This window comes from Camellia sinensis, chromosome 9 (genome assembly GCF_055761805.1).
Source record: "Camellia sinensis isolate YWXY chromosome 9, ASM5576180v1, whole genome shotgun sequence".
NCBI classification, from domain to species: Eukaryota; Viridiplantae; Streptophyta; class Magnoliopsida; order Ericales; family Theaceae; genus Camellia; species Camellia sinensis.
The window spans coordinates 47,275,427-47,296,455 of NC_138969.1; the positions used below are offsets into that span (position 1 = coordinate 47,275,427).

At 36.7% G+C, this 21,029-nt stretch overlaps 1 protein-coding gene and 2 long non-coding RNA genes across 3 annotated transcripts; all 3 read left to right on the forward strand.

Annotated features, from left to right (window-relative positions):
* Positions 1-6,808: 6,808 nt before the first annotated feature.
* Positions 6,809-17,229, forward strand: LOC145799016 (uncharacterized). The gene is made up of 3 exons (XR_014340990.1): positions 6,809-6,926; positions 15,107-15,231; positions 17,077-17,229. It is a non-coding gene; the product is annotated as an uncharacterized LOC145799016 (long non-coding RNA).
* Positions 17,230-17,261: 32 nt separating this feature from the next.
* LOC145789224 (uncharacterized) lies at positions 17,262-18,497 on the forward strand. The gene is made up of 3 exons (XM_082888966.1): positions 17,262-17,505; positions 17,588-17,829; positions 18,192-18,497. The coding sequence occupies exons 1-3, from the start codon at positions 17,262-17,264 to the stop codon at positions 18,495-18,497; spliced, it is 792 nt and encodes a 263-aa protein (XP_082745092.1).
* LOC114277082 (uncharacterized) lies at positions 18,498-19,482 on the forward strand. The gene is made up of 4 exons (XR_014341075.1): positions 18,498-18,592; positions 18,695-18,786; positions 18,897-19,280; positions 19,382-19,482. It is a non-coding gene; the product is annotated as an uncharacterized LOC114277082 (long non-coding RNA).
* Positions 19,483-21,029: the final 1,547 nt, after the last annotated feature.

The window sequence follows — 21,029 nt, forward strand, 5'->3', positions numbered from 1 at the left end:
TTCAGATGGATGTCAAAAATGCATTCTTGAATGGTGATCTTCAAGAAGAAGTATATATGCAACCACCTCCTGGATATCCTCACTCATCTAATCAGGTCTGTAAACTTCGAAAGGCACTCTATAGACTCAAACAAGCTCCTCGCGCATGGTTTTCAAAGTTTAGTTCCACCATCCAGGTCTTTGGTTTCTCTTCCAGCTCTTATGATTCTGCTCTCTTTATCCGCAAATCTCAACATGGCATTACCGACCTCAGCATGTGGATGGCTCTTTTACATCTGATTCTTCACCCCTTCAGATGTCATCAACCTTACAAAGTCAGCTTCTTGTTAGCGAACCTTATCTAAATAAGATCTGTTCAGTTCAGTCATATCCTGGTACGAGTTCTATTAGCCAATCATTTTTGTTTTCATCTCTATCTGGGCCCCCTAAGGATTTGACTCCATCCATTATTCCTGCTGTGGATTTTCTAGGTCATTCCTCACTTTCACAAGGCAAAAGTACCTCTCCACCACAGCTGCATGGGGAAATGATACAACAAACTTCAAAATTTCCATCTTTTTCTCCTCCTGTGGAAAACTATCCTCCCTCTCAAACTCCAATGCAAAACCAGCATTATGATTTTGTCACACCACCAAACTCTTGGTCCTGCCACCGCCACCACCGTTGCTGCCATTTGTTAACAATTCAACTGTAACTGCAGCAACTGCCATGCAAGGTGTTCCTTCATTACAATCTCACCAGAATCAGCAGCCTCCAAGGAATGACTTCATTTCGCAGACTTTTGTGAGGCACTACGCGCCTGAATTACTTGCTCATTCTCAGGTTGGTGAGTTTCAGTATCGCAGATACTCTCTAATGCAGGAGCAGGAGCAGGAGCCTACTCGACCTTTATCGCATATGGAAGATTTCAAACGAAATTCTTTACCTATGGGCAACCCAACGAGTCAACCATTTGGAGATACAGGTCTTGCTGGAGATCACTTCTCACGGTTCCCGCTACAAGGTTTAAACCCTCTAAATTCATTTGCTTAGGGAAACATACCCCTTCCACCTGTGTCTTCTCTGAGGGATTCAGCAGGAAGGAGAATGCAGTCTTTCTCGGGTGATGACCTGCCTCCAGTTGAATTTTCTACCTCGTCTTCTCACTTGCAGCAGCAAAGGCCACTCTATGGTCTGCAGCGGTCTGCAGCTGATGGAATTTCTGTAAATCAGGGTGAATTTGGGAATGTTAATTTTACCATGTCAAGATATACATCGGATATTCTTGACAGGAACCAGCCATCTTATCTTTCTGATTTTGGAGGGTCAAGAATTTCAAACTACTACAATCCTTATGCATCCACTTTTGATCAGCCACTAAGTTCAAAATCCAGCTCTAATGTTTTTAAGCAAGAAAAGGATTTGCCCTACAGTAATCTACACGATGCTTCTTTAAGTTTGAGCCATGTTCCAGTTTATGGACAAGGTATTGGAAGTCTTGGCTCAAGGCATATGACTTCCTTGCCAAAATCTGCCCAGGCTACTAATTTACCTAGGCCAGGCAGTGACCAGTATGATCTACTTTTTGACAGCATTGAGCCATCTTCAAACTCATTCAATAAATTTGATCATGGTCAGAGGCGTGAAACCACATTGAGACTCAGTGGTTCTCATAAGCCATTAGATGTGGAAGAAAACAACAAGCAGAAAGAAGTTGTTGGAAATCATGGTAACAGGGTCATTTTTTATGATTACCGCGAAGCATACTTCTGGCATCGGCAGAATACTCCTCCAGATGTTAAGGTGATGTCTTGGTGGGATTATGGGTACCAGATCACTGCCATAGGAAACAGAACTGTGATTGTAGACAACAACACCTGGAACAATACACACATTGCTACTGTTGGACGGGCAATGTCATCTTCTGAAGACGAGCATACGAAATAATGAGATCACTGGATGTGGATTATGTTCTAGTTGTATTTGGAGGTGTTACTGGTTATTCTTCTGAAGATATTAACAAATTTTTCTTCATCGATGCGAGAGCCGAGATATCCGTTGCCGAGAGTCGTTTAGCTCGAGAGGAGTAGAGACAGCTTTGCTGTCAGTGAGGCCAGCCTTTGCTAGAAGATCAGAAACATATTTGGCTTGAGAGAGATAATAGCCATCGGAGCTAGAGGAGAGCTCAAGCCCCAAGAAATATTTGAGAGTACCCAAATCCTTCATCTCAAAGTGTTCACTAAGAGACTTTTTGAGTGCAGAAATTCCATGAACATCATCACCAGTAATAATGATATCGTCCACATAAAGAAGAAGAAGAGCAATGCCATGTTGAGATTTGCAGATAAAGAGAGCAGAATCATAAGAGCTGGAAGAGAAACCAAAGACCTGGATGGTGGAACTAAACTTTGAAAACCATGCGCGAGGAGCTTGTTTGAGTCCATAGAGTGCCTTTCGAAGTTTACAGACCTGATTAGATGAGTGAGGATATCCAGGAGGTGGTTGCATATAGACTTCTTCTTGAAGATCACCATTCAAGAATGCATTTTTGACATCCATCTGAAATAATGTCCATTTTTGAATGGTAGTAACAGCAATTAAACTTCAAACAGAGGTGAGACGAGCCACAGGTGCAAAGGTTTCTTCATAGTCAATTTCATATTCTTGTGTAAAGCCCTTAGCAACCAGACGGGCATTATAACGTTCGACGGTCCCATCTGAGTGTGTCTTAATCTTGTAGACCCATTTAAAACCAACCAGAGGCTTATTAGGAGGAAGGTCAACCAACTCCCATGTACCAGTTCGGTCCAAGGCTTGTAACTCTTCTGTCATTGCTTGCTGCCAAAGGGGATTAGTATTAGCCTCACGATAAGAGTGAGGTTCATGTTGAGAGAAAATAGTAGAATAACAATGATAGTCACGAAGCAAGACAGAAGGTTCTTTTACCCGAGTAGATTGATGAAGAGATGAAGTAGGAAACACAGAAGATTCAGTGGGAAGTTCTGGAGGATCAGTAGAGATAAGGACTTCAAGGGAAGCAGGAGGACTAGGAATAGGAGATGGAGATGCAGGATCATCAGAAGAGCCAGACTCTGTAGAGGGGAGTGGACCGGTGGTAAGCTCATTAGTAGCATCTGTATCAAGCTCATCATCAGAAAATAGAGGAATAGAAGGATTAGTAAAGAAAGGTGTAGTGGGAAAATCAGAGTTGTGGAATGGAGACATGGAAGAGAACATTTTATGTTCCCAAAAGACCACATGTCTAGAGACACGAAGACATTTAGAGATAGGATCCCAGCAACGATAACCTTTGTGTTCAATGCCATATCCCAAGAAGCAACAAAGACGAGCCCGAGGTTCTAATTTGTTACGTTCATGGGGCTGTAATAGGACAAAACATGCACAACCAAAAACACGAAGATGATTATAAGCTGAGGACTTACCATAGAGACACTCATATGGAGTTTAATTGTTGATGATGGGAGATGGAACACGATTAATAGTGTAAGCAGCAGTGAGGACTGCCTCTCCCCAAAAACGCTCTAGACAAGAGGCAGATATTAAAAGAGTACGAACAGTGTCAAGAAGGTGACGATGTTTACACTCAGCACGACCATTCTGTTGAGATGTGCCAGGACAAGAGGAGTGAGGGAGTGCACCATGTTGACGGAGAAATTTTAAAAAATTAGTTTCTTTATATTCTTGGGCATTGTCGGCACGAGAAATTTTGATGGTGCGAGAAAATTGTGTCTTGACCATATTAGCAAAATCATAGTAATATTGTTGTAATTCAGAACGATTTTTCATTAGAAATAACCATGTAAAGCGAGTAAAATCATCCACAAAAATTACAAAATACCTAGATCCCTCCATGGTAGGATGTGGTGAAGGCCCCCAAACATCAGAATATATGAGATCAAAAGGTGCATGGGACATAGAATCACTTTTATTAAATGGTAAAGATGGTTGTTTGGCAAGTTGACAAGATAAACAATCCACTGAATTATTTGTAACATGACCTAACTGACCACTTGACACTAAACTACGTAAACGACTGAATGACACATGGCCGAGACGGGAATGCCAAAGATCGAGAGTACAACTAGTGGAGGCGGCGACTGTAGAATAAGAGAGTTGAGATGGAATGTGAAGATGAATGAGCTCGTATAAACGCCCATTTTTACAACCGATCCCAAGAGTCTGGCCCGTCTGGGGGTCCTGCACAACACAACCAGAGGAAGAGAAAAGAACAGTAAGACCAAGATCACAAAGTTGCCCAATAGAGATTAGATTGAGAGTAAGATGAGGAATTAAATAAGTGCTAGGAAGGGAAACAGTAGAAGTAGAGACATGGCCTATATGGTTAACATGCATGGGAGAGCCATCAGCAGTATAAATGGTAGGAATATTAGATACAGACATAGTAGAAGAGAAAATAATAGAATCCGATGTCATATGATTGTAACAAGCAGAATCAAAGAACCATAAGGAGGTACCTGAGGTGACTGACAGAGCAGTAGAGGGTGTACCAGAAGTAGAGAGAACCTGTTTGACTATGGATTCAATGTCATGAAGTGTGAAGGTTTGGTTGTGCTCAGGAGGAGCAACATCAAAGGAAGATGTGGCAGCAGTAACAGCAGTAGAATGAGAATGAGCAGCAGGCCGATAGCGATAATGGGATTGAGATTGACCTCCTTTAGAACGACTGTCATGAGGTTGGCGATTGGGATTTTTGAAACAGTCACTCTGATAGTGGCCAGGACCAGTCTTGTTGCACCGCTTACAAATCCGGATTGGACATGTAAGTAAACTATGATTGGAGTTATGGCAATAAGTACATGATTGTGCAACGGATGATTTGCTAGGCTAATGAGAAGTAGCAAGAACATTGTGAGTCTGTGGAGTTTTGAGAGAGCCAAGACGAGTTTCTTCAGAAAGGAGTTCGGAGATGGCATGTTCTAAGGTTGGAAGCGGATGACGATAGAGAAGAGAAGCTCAAACAAGTTCAAAATCATCCCGAAGGGCCATCAGAAAGGATATCAAGCGTTGTTCATCTCGATATGTAGAGAACTGACTAGCATCTTCCTTGCAGTTCCATTTAGGTTCAGACAAAGACAGTTGATCCCAAACAGCATACATCTGGGACAGAAAAACATTGATAGATTGACCGGACTCTTGTCGCATGTGATGCAGTTGGCTAAGAAGTTGATATTGGTGAGCAAGAGCAGTGGTGCTATAACGAGTCTTTAGAAAATCCCAGATTTCCTTTGCTGTGTCAAAGCGCCCAAATTGAAGATTAATGGAGACAATGGAAGTATTACGGCACCATGTGATGACTTGATGGTTTTTACTATCCCAATCATCAAGTCGTTCTTCATATTTAGAGGCAAGTTCATCAGTATTTTTGACAAGTTTGACAGTATCACCAGTAACAAGACGCCACAACTTCTTCCCTTTGAGAAAACTAGACATGGCTTGAGCCCAAATGGTGTAATTAGAACCATCAAGAATGATGGAAATTGGTTGGGCCATATCAGAACGATCCATAGAAAGCAATAAAAAAGAAATAACAAGGTGAGAAGAATGGAGACGTGGTGTTGCTAAACTGGGTGTAGAGGATGGAGCAATATTTGTGGACTGCCGAAATTAAGAGGATCAAGGATTTTGACTCTAAGCTCTGATACCATGTTAGAATAGTAGAGAGAGAAAATAATATGTATTGTATTGAATTAATAATTTTAGAGTACAAAGCTATGGGTATATATATAGGACTATGTAGGATACAAAGCTATGGGTATATATATAGGACTATGTAGGAGTGTTGTACAAAGGAAAGGGAAAGAATAAGGTAGGGAGAGAATAAGGTAAGGAAAGAATAAGGTAGGGGAAGAAAAAGGCAAGATTTGAATATACCTGATAGGGAGGAGCCTATAATCTAAATATGGAATACAATACAAAGAATAATATATACATATATAATATGTTAATTATATACATATATAATATATTAATATATTTCATATATTAACAAACTCAAATTACTAAACATGTTTGCCAAATGATTGTCGGGCACATTCCACAATCTCACCCAAGGATTGAATGTCTGATACGATACTTCATACATTCAGAAGAGTCCATGTAACATAACTCATCAGGTTGAGTTCAATAACTCTTTCAAACTAGTTAAACGAATGAGCATATGAAGAAAATGTAGATCGTGATCAAAGATAAAGACTCTTAAGTTTTTACTATGTAATAATAATAAAAAGTCAAGCCAAGTTTGGTAGGATCATGAGATTTTACCTCTTGCACTCTATTTCCTGATCAAGCAAGTAGCTTGTATTCATTCTCGAACATGGATTCCATACAAACCTGTCAAAAAATTGATTACCTGCAATTAAAATAGGAGAGGAAAAGCAAAATATTTAAAATAGTAAAAAAAAAAAAAATTCCCTAATCTGAAAATGATATTTAAGTGCAAACATATTTTGACATAGATTACCATTCACTACAAGAAAATCAAGTTTTAGCAGCGTTTTTTATTGCAGCGGCCTAGAAAATGCTGCTATAGATGGGCTATTGTAGCGGTTATTAACCACAACTAAAAATTAAATTTTTAGTAACATTTTTTGCCTAAAACGCTGCAATATATTTTTTAATAATGACGGTTTGTACACAACCGTTACTAAAAAGCCAATCAAAATAGAGTCCCGCCAAATCGAACTCTGATTTCGCGCGAAATCAGATTTTTTTTCCGTGGGGAGTGGATATATAACATATCAGAATTTCAGTCAAAAAAAAAAAAAAAACCGTTCAACTCATCTAAAACTGTGCCCTAATCCAGCACCCCTGTTTGGCGAAGTATCAGAGTTCATCCTCCCCCGCGGCGACGTATCGGCGTTCATCCTTCCCCGCAGCATTCATCATCCTCCCACTGTGATTTCAAGGTCAGTTTGCTTTCTCTGTTTCTCTTTCTCTGCCCCTTTCTTTCTTCTTGTCTCTCGGTTTATCTCTCTGCCATTCTCCCTTCTACTATCTCTGTTTATGTTTTTCCTATACTGTCTTCGGTAAGTTTGGGTCAATGAAATTCATTGTTAATCTAACGACTTGCCACTCCATTCAATGCTTCTAATATCTCTAAAACTTCTCTACTTTGAAGGATTTCATGAACATCTTGAATGATTTTAATTTGGAAAAATAATTTAGAAAATAGAAAAAAAAAAATTGTTGGTATTCAATATATGTATGTACTGACCCTGACCTGGATTTCCATGTGCCGAGTCACACATCAGAAATCTACAAGGGGCAATGAACCCAAAGGACATCCCTTGACTAGCCCCTTTGGGAAGCAATGAGCCCAGAAGACATCCCTTGACTATCTCTTTTGGGGAATTCCCATGGTTGTTGTTATATATCTATTAAATAGATGCATATGATATTTGAGAACTTTTAAAAATAAAATGCTAACACTATATGTTGATAATCAGTTCATCTATAGTATGTTCAATGAAAATTTGAAGAAGATTGAGATTAACCAGTAATATGTTCAACAAAAATTCAAAGATTGAGATTAACGGGCCATAGAGATCAACCCAATCACTATAACACCTTGGCAGATTATCCCATTTAATTACCTCCATTAAGGAGAGTCAAGGGGAAAAATAAACCAAGAAAAAAGAAAAAGGAAATAAAATTAAGAATGATAAAAAAAAAGAATACTAAGGAGAATGCATCACCACTAAGTCAACTGCAACAGAGAGTTTGTAGAAACACTTAACATGGAATAACTTATTGCAGCCAAAACCACTGTTTTTCTCAAACAAAAAAAGTTACAATTTTGCACAAAGAGTTTTCTTTCTGGAACAACAATGGTGACATAAATGATACTCATGTACATATATCTCCTTATATTATTATTTGAGAAAGTGAACCCACTAGATGTTTCCATTAACATATAAATATAAAGTTCAGCTTTTGTCTTCTTGAGGTTGTGGATGTTTTGTGGGTGCTATGGCTTGTCATGTCCTGATGGATATATTGCATAACCACTTTTAGTTCTTCAAACACTTGCAATAATTTGTCATAGAAATTATGGTCTGTTTGGAAATCAACTTTTTAGTGTCTGTTTAGTTAAAATATGAGGTGAAAAAAATTAGTGTTTGGGAATGATTTTGACTTCTATATAAAAACATGCAAATAGTAGAGAGAATGGAAGGATTTTCTGACCTTTTTTATGATTTTATGATTTTTTTTAGTGACTTTTTAGCTAAGACAAACAATCCCTCAGAACCATATTTCTTTTTGTCACCAAGGCACTCTTATTTGTGAGCTAGCATAATAGGGGGAAATTTTACTCAAATCAGGGGGAAAAAATTTCTGGGATGCACATCACAGAAAATTTGCGGACACCATTCATTTTTGTTTTGTAGTTTATTTTTGTTCTGAAATTTATATTCAAATATTTTATTTTTGTTTGAAATTTATATTCAAACAATACAAATATTCAAATTTTTTCTGGTGTGCTTTCTAGTGTGCATAATGGGTATTATGCTTTCTGGTGTGTCCTGCAACTGGTCTGAATTCTTGGCTTCTCAACTGTCTGTTATACTCTGTTATGCATGACTGTAAGGGTGGGAGGTAGTGTTAATAGTAAGGGGGTTGTGGCTTGTGCTGCTGTTCTGCACTGGTCTGCTGTCATTGATGCTTTGGGTACATCCAGATGTGTAATGGGGCAGCTGCAATGGGGCTGCTCCTGGTGTACTGGTTGCACAACTGGGTTTCATTGTTTGAGAGTTATCCATTAGGCTGTTTGAGAGTTATCCATTTGGGAGACTTGGGCAGCTTTTTGATTTCTTCCGAATGATGTCATTTTATTTTACCACTGTCGGTTACTATTTTTGCACTATGGTATGTTATTTATGCCATCTTGAGCTGTGAATCTCTGCTATGTTGTGAGCTTTGATTGAAATTAGTGTTGGAATCTGTTGCTGCAAGATTGGAATGTTAGTTTTTGAGGATAATGTTAATTGTTTATTGGTTTATTACTTCTTTGTTTCATGTATCTGCGAACAAAAAATATTAATTTTTTGGGAGGGGAAGCACTTAATTAGTGACTTTCTTGTGAATTAATTTTCTTGATATTGGTTGTGCTAAACATTTAATATTACAAGTTAAGTTGTTTCTGTTTAGTGTCTAGAACTTGATGATCTTGATGTCATCTATTCCTATACAGTTCTCTTTCACATCAGTGTCTGCTTATTATCATTTACTTTGGTGTTACTTGTCACGTGCGTAAATGGTGCTGCAGAAGAATGTGATTTAACTGACGAAAGAAGAACGAGATTAGAAATGAACTATGTATACAGTACTTGAAGTTGTTTGAGAGTTTGATATATATTGTTGGACCCATTCGCTATTAGCTTTAGCTTTGCAGCTGATTGTTTTCTTGACACATTATTAACTATGAAACACAGATACTAAAAAAACTATACGTGTACATTGTATACATTACGTGAGTAGAATGCTGCATGTTATAATTACTCCAATAAAAGATGAATCCCTAATCTGGACACAAATCGATGTGCCACAAGTTTAGTGTAGATTACTTTTTCAATGTTATTGTTTTCCCTTTAATTCATAAAAAATTTATGTACTAAGGTAGAATTGTAGTATTTTCTTAGAAATAGTGTATTATATTAGAGATTTTTCTTATCTATTATGTAATACTTAAATTTAATCATGGAGTTTAAACCATATAATGTATTGTACAAGAGATTTTCTTAACCTTCAATAACCAAACTTGCATTATGTATTTGCATGTGCACGTGAAAGACAATAAAAAATCATAACGAAACCAAACTAAGCCTTATGTTCCATCAAATGGGGTTGACAGGGTAAAAAAAATCATAACTCATAAAAATTATAATGCTACATAAATTGTGAAAATGAAATCAAAGAAAACAAATAAAAAAAAAAATGAAACATATCAATATAAAATAGTTCAATTTTTGGAAAAGATATACATGAAAAGTCATATACAAATAATTCAATTATGTGTACCTACACTAAATTGTGTAGTGCTTTTTTATATTAGTATAGATAACTCTTTATATAATATATTTAACTTTTTATTTTGTTTCGTGGTACTTCAATTTAGTTAATTATACTTGGATAAGAGTTGGATGAAGAAGAGTAGATTGTCAAGAGATTATATGCAAGGGATTAAAGAATTTTTAGAGTTTGCTTCTCACAATGTATCTAATGATGGAACAATTTCATGTCCATGTATGAGATGTGTGAATTCATACATGTTGACCCTAGAAGTTGTACATGATCACTTGGTATCCTATGGAATTAGTCCGGGTTATAATTGTTGGTATCTTCACGGGGAAATTATGTCTGCAACGACTTCTAGTAGAACTAGTCAAAGCCATGAAGAAATACGACCTGAGTATGGTGATATACGTGACATGTTGCGGGACGTGTTTCCCATGCACACCCAAAATATAGATGAATATGCAGAAGAAAGTAATTTACCAGAACCATCTGATCAAGGTCCAAGCATGCAACGACCTCAAGAAGATCCTAATGAAGAGGCACAAAAATTTTACGACTTACTAAAAGATGCTGAGAAGCCTTTGTATGAAGGGTGCAAGAATTTTAGCAAGTTGTCAGCAATTGTGCATCTGTATCACTTGAAATGTCTTAATGGATGGAGCAACCACTCATTCACAATGTTGCTTCAAATTTTGAGAGATATGCTTCCTTCAGATGCAAATTTGCCGAAAGCCTCTTATGATGCCAAGAAGATTATTAAGGATTTAGGTCTCGGTTATGAAAAGATTCATGCTTGTCCTAATGATTGTATGTTATTTTGGAAAGAACATGCAAATGATGAAGTGTGTCATTGTGGTGCTTCAAGGTGGGCAACAAATGAGAATGATTTGCAGCATAATATGAGTACTTCATCCAAAAAGAGAAAGAAAAAGGCTGCAAAGGTTTTACGGTGGTTTCCCTTGAAGCCTCGATTGCAGAGGTTGTTCATATCTTCAAAAACAGCTGCTTATATGAAATGGCATGCTGAAGGTCATACAAATGATGGCATAATGAGGCATCCTGCCGATTCTATGGCTTGGAAAACATTCGACTCTCGATATGTAGATTTTTCCTTTGACTCCCGCAATGTCAGGTTGGGGTTGGCAGCAGATGGATTTAACCCTTATGGGAATATGAGTACTAGTTATAGTATATCGCCGGTCATATTGGTCCCATATAATTTGCCTCCATGGATGTGCATGAAAAGATCTTCTTTTATCCTATCACTGCTTATTCCTGGTCCGAGCTCCCCTTCGAATGACATAGATGTGTATATGCAGCCTTTAGTTGAAGAATTGAAGGAATTATGGGATGTTGGAGTACAAACTTATGATATATCTTCCAAAGAGAACTTTCAAATGCATATAGCTCTAATGTGGACTATAAATGACTTTCCCGCATATGGTGATTTGTCTGGTTGGAATACCAAGGGTGCTCTTGCATGTCCTTCTAGTAATTATGAGACTCATTCTCGATGGTTAAAACATGGAGGGAAATATTGTTTTATGGGCCATAGGCGTTTCTTGGATAAAGATCATAGATTTCGTAAAGATAGAGCATCATTTGATGGCAAACAAGAAATAGAATCAGCTCCTGATATACTATCTGGCTTTGAGATCATGATGCAAACAGAAGACCTTGATTACAAATTTGGGAAGACAAAGGCAAATGAAAAAAACAAAAAAAGAAAGAAACAAGCGGATGGTGATGAGATACAACCATGGAAGAAAAGAAGTATATTTTTTACATTGTCATATTGGGCAAATCAAAAATTGTGTCACAATCTTGATGTGATGCATATAGAGAAAAATGTGATTGATAATGTATATGGAACATTGTTGAATTTAGATGGGAAGACAAAGGATAACTTAAAGGCACGTCTTGACTTACAAGAGATGGGTATAAGACGTGAACTTCACCCACAAAAGATCAGTTCCAATAAGACATATTTGCCTCCAGCTTGCTTCTCAATGATTTTAAAAGAGAAAGATGACTTCTTGAAAGTTTTGAAAGGGGTAAAAGTCCCAGATGGTTATGCTTCAAATATTTCACGTTGTATCCAACTTAGACAGCGTAAGATTATAGGTTTGAAGAGTCATGATGGTCATATTTTGATGCAACAACTTCTTCCTATCGCATTACGAGGAACATTACCAAAAAAAAGTCGCTTCACCTCTAATTGAGTTATCTTGTTTCTTTAGGGAAATATGTTCCAAAGTCTTGCAAGTGGAAGAGCTTGACCGACTTGCATCTCGAATTGTACTGACTTTATGCAATTTGGAGAGAATCTTCCCTCCCTCGTTTTTTACTATTATGGTGCATTTAGTCGTCCATTTGGCCACTGAGGCTAAAATTGCTGGCCCAGTTCACTATAGATGGATGTATCCCATTGAGAGGTTAGGTGTGACAACTTGTATCCATTTGTGTTTTTAACCCACATCACAATGACATCCAATTTAGTCAATCTATAATCATGCTGTTTTTCATGTAGGTATCTCCAACGACTAAAATCTTATGTTCGTAATAAAGCCCATCCAGAGGGCTCTATTGCAGAAGGATACATAGCTGAAGAGTGTTTAATATTTTGTTCGCGGTATTTGGAATCTATTGAAACTGTATTCAATCGACCCTTAAGAAATGTGGAAGATTCTACAGGGGCAATAATGAATATCGAACTTGATCAAAAGTCATGGATACAAGCACATCGTTATGTGCTATTTAACAATGATGAAATTCAACCATATCGGATGTAAGCAATATTTATGAGTTATGGTATATAATTAAGTTTGAGTTTCCCATTTTAATACTTGCAATAGTAACACAAGTTAGGAATGAACATACAGAGAACACAAGGAGCATATAAAGAGACAAAGTCGTCCGCGTCGTCTAACTGATGAAGTTCTTAATAAGATGCATATGGAAAAGTTTTGTGAGTGGTTTCGATCATATGTAAGTATGTAGCTATTAAACAATACTATTACCATATACAATTTTTAGCATAGAGATTAATGTAATCATTTAATGGATTCTATAATATATCAGGTTGTAGCTATGGATGACACAAGAAAGCAACAACTTACTGATGAAATCAAGTGGCTTGCTCAAGGCCCAAACACTCTAGCTAGACGATTCAAACGATATGTTGTTAATGGTTTTAAGTTCCGAATTAAAAATTACGAGGAGGCGAAGAAAACTCAAAATAGTGGGGTTTGTGTGGCCACTGAAGGAGGCACCATGTATTATGGTGTTTTATTTGATATCATTGAACTGAATTATTTTGACAAGTTGAAATATGTACTATTCAAATGCAATTGGGCTGATGTGAACACAAGTAGAGGCTACAAGATAGATGAATATGGTTTTAACCTTGTAAATTTTTCGCATTTGATACATACTGGAGAACGGTTAAATGATGAACCATTTGTCTTGTCATCTCAAGCAACACAAGTTTATTATGTGGGAGATGTAAGGCATGAAAATTGGTTGGTTGTTGTTAAAACAAAAGCGAGGGATGTGTTTGATGTTGGTACTACTGAATTGGGTGATGGTGATGTTGACAATTACTATGATAACGAGCCGTATAATATGATAGTTGAAGACACTCATGTGGATGCGAATGAAAACCTCAATTGGGCTAGAAATGATACAGATGGAACGACAATCAATATACCACTTCCACTTGATAACCAACTGATCGATGAAGATGATTTAGATGAGGATGCCTAGCTATTGAGTTCAACTAGTTTGATTTTAATTTATTTATTCTCATGTTAATCTTTGAAACATGATTTGGTTTTGAATATAAATTTCAAATTTCTTAGTTTCATTTATGTATGGCAACCCATGTTTTTTATTTTAATGTTTGTTGTTAAATATAGTTATTACAAACTTGGACTGTCAAATCAGCATATTGACAATATGTTTTTTTCCTCTCTCTGGTTTTAACTTTTAGTTGGCGAATCTAGGTATATCATATCTTGAGAAGAAAGAAGTCTGCATCCGTCTAAGAGAGGTGAGTATAGTCATGTATGTCCGCACCTGTCTGAATGTAGTACTATTATTGTGTCATGTTATGTTTAATGAACTAAGGAGTTTACTAACAACACTTGGGATGATGTGGACGTGTTGGAGCCTCTTTCTTACAGAGCAGTTTAATGTGTTGCCTCTGGGCATCTGCACCATAATGCTGGTGCTGTGCTTGCCTAACCTGAACTATGTACTGTCCGATTTTGATATGATTACATTCAGCCTGCTCAAAATTCTAGTCAAATTATTGTGCTCAAACTATCCCTAGGGATTTTTAAGGCATTAATGATAGGCCAAATCAATTTTTATTGTGTTCTTCAGTGGCTAGATTTGAATTACGATCCTTTTTTTTAAAATGTTTTTCTACGGTTTTAAATTTTAATATTATGAATTCCTATAACAAATTAAATATGTCGAAGGCAGCACTGAATACTTATCTGAATTAAGTAATATAAGTAACTCAGTCAATGACATTGTACATCATCTTCAACAGGTTTTAGTCTGCCTTGGCTAAGGTTACTGTCTAGCTAACTTCTGTTTCTTTCTGATCTGTCCCTGTGTTGTTTGATCTGTGTTATTGTGGTCTGGTGTGAGATCCGAGTTATTGTGGTATGTTCCTGGGATGGTTTTCAAGGCAACAATTCAGGTGCTGGTTTGTAAGGTAGAAGACTGCTATTGTGGTAAGGCTGCTGTTTCTACTGGAATACTAGGCCCCAGTTTGGGTGTGCATTAGCTTCAGGCTGCAGAGTTCTAAGTTTGCATTGGTGCTTCTAGTCTGCTAGTAGCAGGTTTGTTGTGTTTCAGTTCTGGGCTGGTTTTCAAGGAACCAGTTCAGGTGCTGGTTTATAAGTAACCTTAATTAAGCCAAGAAAGGAAAATGTATGGACAGATATATTTTTGTTTTATTTTTTTTCTACATTTTGCTTTTGGCTTTGTTTTAGTCTGATGAAATAGGATGAGTGGCCAAACTTCTGTAAGTTATCTTGTGGTATTTGTTCTTGTGTAGGAAAGTCCAGAGCAAGAGATGCTGCATTAAATGCCGTTCAATCACCTTTATTAGATATTGGCATAGAGAGGGCCACTGGAATTGTCTGGAACATAATTTCTGGTACTGATTTAACTTTGTTTGAGGTCTCTCTCTCTCTCTCTCTCTCTCTCTCTCTCTGACATCATATGCCTGGGTTTGATCTATGTAGTTAACATTTGTAGATTCCTCTTTACCTCATATTTTGTTTGGGCATCTTCTGAATATAACCATTGGTGGTTAAAATTACGATCTAATTGAGAGTGAACTTCTACAACTTCCGAGACATAAATATATGTATACATGCACATACATATTTGTATACATGTATTGCAGCCTATGTAAATTCCTACACCATTTATTTATTTATTTAGTAAATAATTACTACATTAATTAGCATCAAGGGGATGCCACCCATGTACATCAAAAGAGCCTATGAGAGAGCCCTCAGTTTTTATAAAAAAAATTTAAATGACCAAAAGGTCCCACAAAAAGGAATATTACTTACAAATAAGGTATTGGTCCCAGGTTAGGCCCCACGTTTGCCACTTAAAGTACCTTGAGGATTTTCTCAATGTTCATCAATTTTACATGAACAGAACAGAGGCAAATTCTTATCTGCTGTCATGCTATATTTGCTTATGTTGAACCTTGTCATGCTATGTTCTTTATCCGCATGCATGTCTCTTTATCTATCTTACTGATCACACCTTGATTCATACTTTGAACCTAAATGGTTAGTATTATTGGTGAAGAAAGGCACAAAATGTGTACAGTTTTGCTTGGCTTCAGTGTTTAAATCTTATGGTCTGTGAAAATATTGATTAGTTCATGGTTAGTTAATTGATTTGGCCTATCATTAATGCCAAATAACATTGACTCATGAAACAATAGCAATAATGATTACCCAAACCCTAAAAAAATCCTGTTTGACAGGAGATATCACTCATCACTACTGGGGATAGTCAGGCCCTTTGTCTGCATTTGTTTATGCATCCATTGCCAGTTCTCTGGTGTGACCTCACCCCCAAGAGCCCGAATAACAGAGCCACCATTGCATAAGCCCACTTTGTAGCATTCCTCTAGGTTTAGCCCCTTTACCAATCTGTACAAAAACCTACTTGCAAACAGGTCCTCTGCTCCAGTGGCATCTATTGCCTTTGCCTCCCCAATTGCGGGAACCCAAACAATCTAAAAGAGGGAATAAAATTCTATTATTACTTACCAAAAAGTAAAAAAATATAAAAGTGGATTTTTTTAGTGCTAATGTTCTGTACTTAGACCTGTTTCTGTAGTTAGATCTGTGTTTGTAGACTTACTATATACTAAAAGAGAGATTATTATAAGATTCCATGGAATAGTTACCTTTCAAAGTTCCACGGATTTTATATATATAACCAGGTTATATATTAATATTTCTAATAACCAAAACTATGGAAGAGGAGACAAATATAACATATCACTGACCTCTTTTCCATGTTTTGCAATGCATCCATTAGGCCCTAATGTCACCACAGCCCATTGACAGTGTTTTGCCAAAAAATCAAGAGTAGACTCTGGATTGGCACCTTCTTCACCCCTACAACCGTACCAAGACAATCAAACACCATTTACTAGAGACTGCACCCTTAGTTGAGAACCAATGAACTTACAATCATTTTGCCCCTCCACAAATACCACAGTGCAGCAAAAGGAAACACATCCCATATTTTCCATTCCAAGATTCTAAATTTATACCCAATCCACCATTGTAACAGATCTGTTCCTCTTTCCATGCATTGTGTACAGAAAATCTGCTTAGAAGTAGAAAAAGAAAATAATCTTGTGAGGTGTATATGAGCTTTTCCTATGGCTTATGTTCTTTAATATCTTTAGTATACTATGATAAATGCTCATTTAATTTGATTAATATCTTTGTGTTTGATTAATTACATCTATTGTTTATCTAGAAGATATGGCAAAGAAACGATTTAGAACTTGCAATCTTGAGAATGATTCCCAAAATAAGCGATCAAATGGCTCTTCACAACCTAGCCAGTCAAATAACTCTTCACAGCCTAGCCAACCAAATAACCCTTCACAGCTTAACGCACCAAGTGGAACTTCATAACCTAGTCACTCAATTGGGTCTCCACAAATGGACTGGCCAAATAGAACTTCACAACCTAGACATTCAAATGCCTCTTTACAGCTTAATCGGCCAAATGAAACTTCACAGCCTAGTCGATCAAATGGCTCTTCACAACCTAGTTGGTCACATCCCTCCTCACATGCTCCATCACATGTTCCACATCCTCAACCTCAAGAATCAGAGGTTAACCCTCAGTTTGAAGATGATTTAGATGAGGACTGGTTAAGGGAAGAAGAAATGCAACGTACAGGTATTATTAGATTTTTAGTTGAGGTACAAATTACAAGTCACCCTTAACTTCCATGATATATTTCATTGTTGTATTGTAATAGATGAATCGACCAAGCGAAACACGCGGGGAATTACACGTATGGTTGAAGTGTGGAATTTGACTCCAGAAGAGCGCATTATGCTCACCTTCAACAAGGATCTGCAGGCTGTTTCTACAGAGGGTGGTATATTCAGTCGCTTCATAGGCACCATTGCTAGGAAGCCACACTTATGCCCAATTAAGTACAAGAATTGGCATGAAGTGCCAGATCAGTATAAAGAAGATTGTTGGAATATTATCGAGGTAATTTTCTAACTACAAGTATTTTGTGATAATTCTACTACAGTAGTAAAGAAAATTGTATTAACTTTTGCATGTATGTAGAATGATCACAATTTTCAAATCTTTGATTATATAACTGCTGAGCCTTTTCTTCATTGAATAAATCTTTTTAGGACATATGTTTGTTGTTAGGATTGTATGAAATTTCCTTTCCTGTATTAGGATATAGGTGTCGTCTAGAAGTAAGAAGTATGAAATTAGTGTGGTTCATTATCTCCATGTAAAAATATGAGAATTAGGCAAAGAAATGCACAAATTTAGTTTATATTATTGTATTGATAATTTTAAGAATGTTCATAACATGAAAAAACATACAATTGTAGTCCAAGTTTGCCATTCCTCAAGATGAGAGGAGGGATATGATTAGGCATCGAACATTGAAGTCAATGGGAGAGAAATGGAGAAATTGGAAATGTAGTTTAAAAGCAAAGTACTATGATGAGACAAAGACAGCAGCACAGATAGTAGCTACTGCGCCTTTAGCAGTTAACCGTGAGCACTATGCTGACCTTGTCGCGTATTGGTTTTCAAAGGAAGGGCAGGTATGCATAGATGTATGTTTTCTATCAAATAATACAATGTCATTATATCAATTTTTTTTTAACATATTGTTATGCATTTATGAGTGAAGGAACTTAGTGCAACCAATAAGGAAAGCAGGCGAGAGCAAACAAGTGCACATACGGGAGGATCTAAAACTTATGCACAACATGCATATGATATGGTATTTCAAACTTCATTCCTTCTTTTATATTTTCAATTTGGTTAGCGCATTATATTATGAATTTATTCTCAAACGATATGATTGTTACATGGGAGCAAAAAGATAAGATTGCACTAGATCGAGCAAAATTATATATACCGCTTCACAAAAGGAAAGATGGGACACCAGTCAATGAAGCAGCAGCTACAAAAATTGTATGCCCATTTAATAAGTTACATTTTCAAAATTCTAATGTGTTTGTGGCAAACAATCACTCTCGCTCTTTGTCTTCTTATTTCCCCCCCCCTCCAAATTTATGATATAGGAAAAACTAGAAGCTTTGATGAGCTCACAACCAAGTAGCTCCGAAGGAAATGTTGGTGGACGTATATCTTGGTCACCAAATGATATTTATTCCCAAGTGATGGGTAAAGAGCATCATGGTCGTGTTCGAGGTTTAGGATTTGGGCCTTCTCCTTCCAAGCATGGCTTCATGTGTAATAATTTTGACCACTTAAGAATGGTTTCTGATGAAGAGAGAATGAGAGACAAAGACACTATAATTGAGTTGAAGGAACAACTAAAAACTCAAGGTGATCAGTTGCAAACTCAAGGTATTCAGTTGCAAGCTCAAGATGCTGTAATAAACTCTTTAAAAGAGCAAGTAGCATTTTTGATGAGTCAGAGACATAGTTCTAGTGGTTTGCAGGTATAACTACATATAACATATTCTTTTATATGATGTGTTTATCATATGTTATCATTTTCTAAATTTATGCATACTTATGTAAATTTTATTGTATAAATTAGGCGACAGATGGATCTAGTGTCATTCCGGACCAAGCTTCTCCACGAACACATCAAAGATCCTCTTTTGGGAGTTATGAAATGCAACCTTCAAATCGAGGTAAGTCATCATTGCAATACACATACATTGACACAAGTTTAGAACCACTGTTAATGACTTCTTTACCAATAAATTGTTAGTTAGTTAGTTTGGACAGAAATTGGGGTTTGATAGGTTGACTTCTCTACTTTGCTTCCTTTATTGGCATCCGTAAAAATACCAAACAAACCAATGAAATAGAGAATTGGGCAAAAATCGAACAAATTTGAATATCAGCAACGTATCAAACTGTAATATACAATTAAAAATAGACCCTTAGATGTTGCTAGTGGTTGCTTGATTTGGTGGCTGCTACTAATGTTTGGCTTGATGATCTTCAACTTCATTGTAATCTTTATTTTTTTATATGTAAACCATATACTTACCCAAAAAAAAAAAAAAAAGACTTGTCGAGAATTATTTGTTGTCTAAATTTCTTTATAGATTTTAAAATTGAAAATGATACTTATGCTCATTCAATTATTTTTATTGCAGGAAATAAGATAATATGAAGTATCAAACAATGGACGTCAATTCTCGATTTGAACATTTTTTGTAGCGCCCTCAAAATAGTAATATTAAACCCATCAAATAAGACATTCATTGACATATGAGATAACCACATTCTTTATTACAACAGAGTTTCATTACAAAAGTATTACATGTTAACAACAAAAGCAAATGCCCTATGGGCTTACAGCTTTCCAAGTTAACACTTGGTTACAACAAAAGAGTACTAACTCATACACATTAAGCCCTTGGCCTGAATTTACATGTAATACATCAAAAAGTAAAACGACAAAAGTATGTCCGCCTCTAGCCTCCCAAGCTATGTCCTTGGAGGTGGCATGCTACCTGTACCTGAAAATGATATTCCCATATAGGGTGAGCCACAGCCCAGTAGAAATATACTAAACCAACCATGAACAATGACTAAAAGATTAGCAATTGATAGATGGCCAACACTGATACATTCACATAAATCACATATTTATGGCATACGCCTTATGAGTCCAAGTTACCTTTCATTTTCCCTTTTTCAACGGATAGGCATATAAGCTCTATCCACATTCCCAACAGATATATATAACAACAATATCCACAGATAAGCATATAAGCTATATTCACATTCTCAACAGATATGTATAACAACAATATCCACAGATAAGCATATAAGCTATATCCACACTTCACAAAGATAAGCATATGAGCTCTATCTTCACTTCTCTAGACAAGCATATGAGCTGTATCTACGGAGTTCATCCCCTATCTTCTCCCAACACTATCCGGTTTAGAGGTACATCCCCCATCTTCTCCTAAACCGCGGAGTACATCCCCCATCTTCTCCTCTGCACATAACGTATACAAACACATTGGTTCTATATACAATCACTCAATACATGTAGTTAATGTATTCTATCAATCGTCAAATTCCATGACACATTCCATTGATTAGTTTTCGTTTGCCTAATCATCATGCATTGTCTACAACAATCACGACTATCCTCCACCGATAGCCCAAAGCAATTATTTCTAAACAGAAAATAAATGCACAATGGATATTCAATCAAC

What these genes read in the sequence shown, in the direction of transcription:
- LOC145789224 (XM_082888966.1), top strand. Translation starts at nt 17,262, where the DNA reads ATGGACTGGCCAAATAGAACTTCACAACCTAGACATTCAAATGCCTCT. An exon ending in AGAAGAAATGCAACGTACAG is followed by an intron (nt 17,506 to 17,587) that starts GTATTATTAGAT and finishes GTATTGTAATAG; the next exon opens with ATGAATCGACCAAGCGAAAC. An exon ending in ATTGTTGGAATATTATCGAG is followed by an intron (nt 17,830 to 18,191) that starts GTAATTTTCTAA and finishes ATACAATTGTAG; the next exon opens with TCCAAGTTTGCCATTCCTCA.